The sequence below is a fragment of the Archocentrus centrarchus genome, chromosome 7 (genome assembly GCF_007364275.1).
Source record: "Archocentrus centrarchus isolate MPI-CPG fArcCen1 chromosome 7, fArcCen1, whole genome shotgun sequence".
NCBI classification, from domain to species: Eukaryota; Metazoa; Chordata; class Actinopteri; order Cichliformes; family Cichlidae; genus Archocentrus; species Archocentrus centrarchus.
Genome location: NC_044352.1, coordinates 29,003,611 through 29,010,190, shown reverse-complemented (window position 1 = coordinate 29,010,190; position 6,580 = coordinate 29,003,611). Strand labels below are relative to the sequence as shown.

At 41.2% G+C, this 6,580-nt stretch overlaps 1 protein-coding gene across 1 annotated transcript; it reads right to left on the bottom strand.

The window, feature by feature from the left end:
• Nucleotides 1-2,311: 2,311 nt before the first annotated feature.
• On the bottom strand, nt 2,312-3,910 carry rassf11 (Ras association domain family member 11). Its single transcript, XM_030732631.1, has 2 exons — nt 3,808-3,910; nt 2,312-3,728 (listed from the first exon to the last, which is right to left on the bottom strand). Exons 1-2 carry the CDS (start codon nt 3,908-3,910, stop codon nt 2,404-2,406), a joined length of 1,428 nt encoding a protein of 475 aa, XP_030588491.1. The 3' UTR covers nt 2,312-2,403.
• Nucleotides 3,911-6,580: the final 2,670 nt, after the last annotated feature.

The following is a 6,580-nucleotide window of genomic DNA, read 5'->3' as shown; positions in this document are numbered from 1 at the left end:
GTCTGTTTTGTTTTTTTTGTGCTTTGAGACTGAGGGAAATGACTTAAACACAATGTTTTTTATTTGAAATTGTGAAATCCATTTTATTTTTCTTACATGGGTCTGCTAATGGTGTGAGATGCATATTTGATCTATAACTGGGTTAAAAGTAAGTTTGATAAACTACACTTTACATTCAACACGTTTCAATTCAAACATTTGCCACTGTAACTTGCCAACTTAAGTAAAACCTCAGAACAATTAGATTCAGTAAGTGGGAATTCAGTTCTCAATATTTAATAACAAAAAGCAAGAAAGTTGATTTGTGTTTGAAATGTCACAGCAGTACAGCTACAAACAAGGAGAAATGTGAGATCATGGATTTGGGTGAGGCTTACCTGCTAAAAAGTAAGGAAAACGAGTATCAGGAAAATGGACTCAAGGGTTTGAATAATGCACCGCTCTATTTTTGCCCCAATTTGAGAAGTGTGTTTCTCTGTTGAGAACTTACTGTACAAATGCATGTAGGGTTACCTTTATGATAATTCCCAACATGTGGGATTTAGTCACAACTGACTGAGTATTGTGAGTCCTGTGTCTCAAATCACAATTTTAGGGAGGAAGTCACAGTGCCTTTATCAGGCTAATCCCAAACAACCACTCCTGTCAAACACACCCAACCCTATAAAACTGTACCACAGGTTTAGAGAAAACCACATCTGTAAGAAAGCCATGATTGAGGTAACCTGACCGGGATCGTGCCACTGGAACGCTTGAGGTAGGGTCGACCACCAGACAATTTGCCACAGCAGTGAGTCCTGATCTCAACTCCACAGAAAACCTGTGGGTGTTGGGTGTGACAGCATAATCCTCTGCAGACACAGCAGCAACTCCTGGCATCACTGACTGAAGAGTGGGCTGCCAGCCCACAGAATGACATCTGGAGGTTGTTCCTGTCTATATATTACTGGCATAATCGATGCAGATGGGGGGGGTCACACTAATTACTGTTTGTATTTTATTTTTTTGGTAAGCTGCAGTTTTATCCCTTAAACCGTTTATGGCGCTTACATTTCTTGGTATTTTTGGTCTTTTTTTTTTTTTTTTTTTGCTCATGGTCCAGTGTCCTGCAGGTTTTAGATGTGTCTCTGCTTCAACACACCTGAGTCAAATATAGAAGTCATTAGCAGGACTCTGGAGAACATGACTGCATACTGGGGAGGTAATTCAGCCATTTGATTCAGGTGTGTTGGATCAGGGACACATCTAAAACCTGCAGGACACCGGGCCACGAGGCCTGGATTTGAGAACCACTGCATTAAAGGGTAATCAGAAGCATGAGTGGTTGTTTGCGTACAACCCAAACTACACCAGTAAATTTACAAAGAAATGTTCCTTAACTGTAGTTTGATCACTGAACTTTCCTCTTGGCCACCGAGAATGACAAAGATCCACAAAGTCATGTTGGTCACTAAAATTTAAGTGTAACTTGTTCATTTCATTCGATGACCAAATAAACTGTTCTAAAAGTTTAGTGTTTGGATGTATAGATTTAAGTAATCCAAGTTTATTGAGACACTGGTGGGACGGTGCTGTGTTGTGCCATTAAAAAAATGTAGGTACAATATTAATGTAGACTAATGTACACAGGAAAACTTGTCTTGAGGGCAAGAAGCAACAAAATATTTGCGTTCTCTGATATTAGACAGCAGTTGTAACAGAAAGAAAGCCATTTACTAAAACTGAACAGCAGTATTGTCATACAGTGTGTGACACTGACGACTTAGCTGATGATGAGGATAAATTCATCATAGAGGAAGCTCAAAGCTTTCAGTCCAGTCCTATCCCTGGAATCAGTTTTCAAATTGGCTTGCTTCAGGTCCGCAGCTGAATATTTATAGTATAATTATCCATTGTCCAGCTCAGTGCCATGGTGCAGCAGAGCTGATTTGAGCACAAAAAAAGAGTTCATAGATGTTTTTGTGCTTGTGTGTGCTAAAAGGAACAGATCAAGTCCATCCATCCATCCATTTTCTTCAACTTATCCGGGGCCAGGTCACGAGGGCAGCAACCTAAGCAGAGAAGCCCAGACCTCCCTCTCCCCAGCCACCTCCTCCAGCTCATTCAGGGGGACCCCAAGGCGCTCCAAGGGAGAGATATAATGAAGTAAAATTTAAAATTCATCCAAAAAAAATTCTTTTCCTTTCTCTGTTCATTTAGTTTGGGCCCACTGAAGGTAAAGGATCCGAGAGACAAAGTTAAACAACGCTTGCCGAGGGGCTTCATCCCAACCTGATATATACAGTAAGCGCTGGTAACAAACTTAGAATGAATCAGTGTCTTACAATGTCAGGATGAAAAAAGCACAGCTGGAGTACAATGAAGTATTCATCATACATTAAGTATTTGTGATCTCCACTGATTCTAAACCTTGGTACTCCCCAAATATATAGTGAGTTCAGACCGGTGAATCACCTTCTTGTGAGTTTGTGATTGAGCACTATGGGCTTCCGACCAGCGTGTCCACCACTCCCTTAGCTCAGTGGGCCCGGTGGGCCGGCGCTCCTTTATTTGGCTTGGATGAACTAGAGCATGAGGATGGCTGTCGTCTTCTCTGGGCAGTAACTTCCTGTTTACATTTGCCTTCCCATCTGCATCAGTTTGCTGCACATTTCCGTCCTGGGCCGAAACAGGAGAAATCCCAGTGGCAGCATTTGCGTCGAGTTTTGAAGCCGTCTCTGAATCCTCTTGAACGGCACCTCTAAAGAAATCAAGCTGCTGCATTTTCCACTTGTACTCCTCCAGTTTAGCCTTGCACTCCACAGCTTTCGCTCTCATCTCAAGGAACTGATGCTGCAAATCCTTCTCGTAACCTTCCTCTGATTTTAATTCGTTTTCCCAAAATCTGATCTCCTCCATCTCCTCTTTAGCTATCCTCTCTTGGGCTTCCTGTGCAGCAATTCTGGCCCTCTGACCTTCCTCGAGCTCAAAAATATGTCTGTCTATGCATGCTATCTGGGACTGCAAGTCCTGCAGATGCATGAGCTGACATATTATGGTTTCTCTGAGAGTATTTTTCTCATCTTCAGTCGTAGCACAGCTCGAACCACAAGGGTTAGATTTTGTCTCGTGAGGTTTTTTGGAGTGTTTGCTTTCTTTACCCCTTGTCTGATTTCCTATACAGCAGGAGGTTTGATGGTCCAAGTCTGACTTCAAAGCTTTCTGACCTTTGGCTTTACCTCTGCTGCTGCTAGCAGAGTTATCTTGATCCACAGTGAGAGAAAAATCCAAAGACATGCGATTCCTTTTATCTGACCTACTGCTTTCCTTATCGCGGGCAGTGCTGTAGACCTTTCCTTTGCCCAGACTTTCCAGCCAGTCCCAGGCCTCCTCCATGAGTGTCAGAGACTTTCTTTTAGGTCTTTTCAGGTCTTCTTGTTTCTTCTCAGCTTCTTGCCTTAAGCAGGACAACATTGGCAAGCTTTGGCGATGCAAACTCAGCGAACCGCTGCTCCGACGCATTCTAGCACCTACATCTTTTCTTCTTAATGGCGGGCAGGGCTGGTATCTTCCCACTTTTGCTTTGTTCATTTCATCCAAGACAGCTGCTCCTCTGTGGAGTAGACTGAGCTGGACCTCCTTGGCCTGCTCACCATACCTCTCCAGGGTCTCCAAAAGGCGCTCCTCTGGTGTCATGCATCGCTCAAAGTCTTTAAATTTCTCCCGTAATGTGTAGCGCCCAGGTTGACCTAAAGAAAAAGTTAAGAATGAGGCTTAGTCGCCATATCAACATAACCTTTACCACCGTACCGAAAACATCAAACATACCCAATGCCTGAGCCAGTGCTAGGACCATTTCTTGGCATGTTGTTTCCTCTGTTACTCCACAAACCACACGTGGGATACCATCCACAAAAACCTTCACTTCCATTGTTTCCAGTCTGTGATCCTAAAAAAAAAAGGAGATTAAAAGCGTGTGGGATATTGAGCAGAGTATCCTCTTATCTCTGTCAGGGGAAGTGGTGGAGACAGCTAAATAACCCTCATTAACATTCATTGTAATCTGTCTGCCCATCATGTGTTGGTCAAGCTTCAGGGCTTTTGAGAACATGACAAAATAGCAGGCTTACGCACCACACTGAACAAAATGGTAAGCAGTGTAGATACCTTTATTAAGCCTTTTCTTTTGAGGATAACAAGAGTAAAAAAAAAAATGAAAGGAGATTGTTGCTGTGAGGGGGAGAGAATAACACACAGATCAGTAGTAGCAGTTGTTTCAGTATTATTTAGAATCCCAAACTATTATGTAGTGCCACCCACCCAAACACATGTACATTACGCCTATATCTATGCACACTTATGTCCTAGTATCAGTGCTGGGTGGTGAGCTGGCAGGAAAGCACTCAGAAAGGCCAAAACAACATCTCTACTGTCATGTTTCACTCACTGGCAGCGATTCAAAATAGCTGATTAACAGTGGCCAATAAGCAACCTGGAATAAGATTTTTTTTCTATTTTTATAAAAGAAATAACATCACATATATACAGGATTTGACAGACGAGGTTAAAGAGGATTTCTGCTGGAGGAAAATGCTTCTGCATGCAGTTAAGGAGGTGAAGGCATTCACACTGGTATGGATCTTTGTTTTGATCTTCTGGTCATTCAAAGATAGCTGTGTGAAGAGATGGTGGGGTTTCATCTTAAGTGATTCAGTTCTTGGTGGTAGAAGGTCATGGGGTTTAATAGAGTCAGCTACCAGCATGGAGTTTATATCATCTGTGCCAGTAGTAGGTAGGATTTGGGGGATACAAAATGTCCTAGAATTAGAAATATCTAACAAAAATATAGTTTTTTTTTTTTAGTATTATTCTATAGTCAAAATGTGGTGTCAAAACGAGCAACTGACCTATCTAAAGAAAAACTTTTCAAGACCTTTTCTAGCTGTGGCTGGAAATGAAAGAAGTTTATGAGGAAGGCTGGAGGATAAAGCTCATCTACATACCTGGAATATTCTGGTAAAACCAAAAAAAAAAAAGAAGAAATAAGAGAAAAGCGGAATCCATGGCAAAATATTATAGACTTACCTCTTTGTCCTGTCTGCAGCACAGATGCTTGAACACGTCTGTTCTGGGGAAGTGAATGTTCTGGCTGGGAGGAATAGTACAGCAATTAAGACCAATTAAAATTCCTGAAGGCATCGCTGGGGGACACTTTATGATCCCACCCATCTTGCATCTTTCCATTAAAAAAAAAAAAAAAAAAAACCCTGAAAAAACAGAGCAACCTGTCAGAACCTTAAACATTTAGTAATGTATGTACACATGTCTCCCCCAGCAACATGTTGACAGTCACACAAAATTCAGTGCACCTCCGATCTTACTGTCTGTACTCCAGGTTTGCACTCCAAGCCTGGGAATGTTGTGTTGTACTTACATTCAGTATGGTCAATTATTCAAAATATACTTCGTTCATAATTGTAGCCCAGATGAAGCTCTCATAATATTTTAAGACAAATTCATGCATAAATCCAGATGTGTGTTTTCACCAGTGGTAGATGTTAGCGCTGTGTTCCTCTTTATCTTTCTAACAGGAAGTGTGATTTCGATCCAAACGCAACATGCTGCAACCCTGCGCCAGCACACGTGAGCAAAGAGCAGACTCCTTCCTGTGCTCCAGAACATTTTTCATCAGAACAGGTTTAATCTTTTGCTTGGTGCATTTAGACTGCAGTTACCTTTACTTATGTAGAAGTCTCAATATCCCCAAAACCTTTTAGAAAAGTGGAAATTAGAGAAAAAATGCTGCATGAACAACTCCTACAGAGCAGAAGCCGGACATTGGAACACCTGTTGTAATTTGGTAGTGTCTGACAGTCTGGATGATTATGATGATAGGAGTAATATGAGCTGGACAAACTTGGACACTCAGTTCCCTCTCACCTGTTTAAACCACATGTAGGCTACAGCTGCCTGTGACCTCCCAGGTTCATGGTGAAGAACAGTGAGATCTGTCTGGAAAAAAAAAAAATTCTTGAATTTGGCTCGTTTACATTTTGCCAATCACCTTTGATTGTTTATCTTTTAAGTTCACATTCATGTGGCAATTTGAAACAATTTATGCCTCACATTAAGCACTAATGTTCTCTCTGAGGCATGTATCTTTAACACTGTGGCACACCATCTGAAGAATGAGAAGAATAAATGTATCTCTTGTGCTTAAGAAGTTGAAGAAAACTGTATTTACAACCCAGTTCACCTTTTTAGAATTCAAACATTCACTCTGGCATTTTAATTTCTTGAGTCTCAACTGACTGACAGCCCATTTTTAACTTGATCTCTTTAACTAAGTAAGAGGAACCTTGACATTTAGGATCTCATTCCCTAAAAATAGATGAGTTGTTGGTTTGTGTCTTTAAGCTGCATGGACATGATGAAATGGGAGCATAAGTGTTACACACAAACCAGCTTTATAAAATATATAATATCTGTTGGTATCTTAATTAAATGCACAGGATAAAATTGTGCATACAGTCCTGTGAAAAACTAATAGACTCTTACAGCTTCCATAGGAATTAGAAGGGTAAGCTGGAGCCAGGTGTTG

Excerpts from the sequence above, each read along its gene's own strand:
- rassf11 (XM_030732631.1), bottom strand. The coding sequence starts at position 3,910 with ATGGAAGTGAAGGTTTTTGTGGATGGTATCCCACGTGTGGTTTGTGGA. Across the intron at positions 3,729-3,807 it reads AGCACTGGCTCAGGCATTGG|GTCAACCTGGGCGCTACACA; the intron begins GTATGTTTGATG and ends CTTTTTCTTTAG.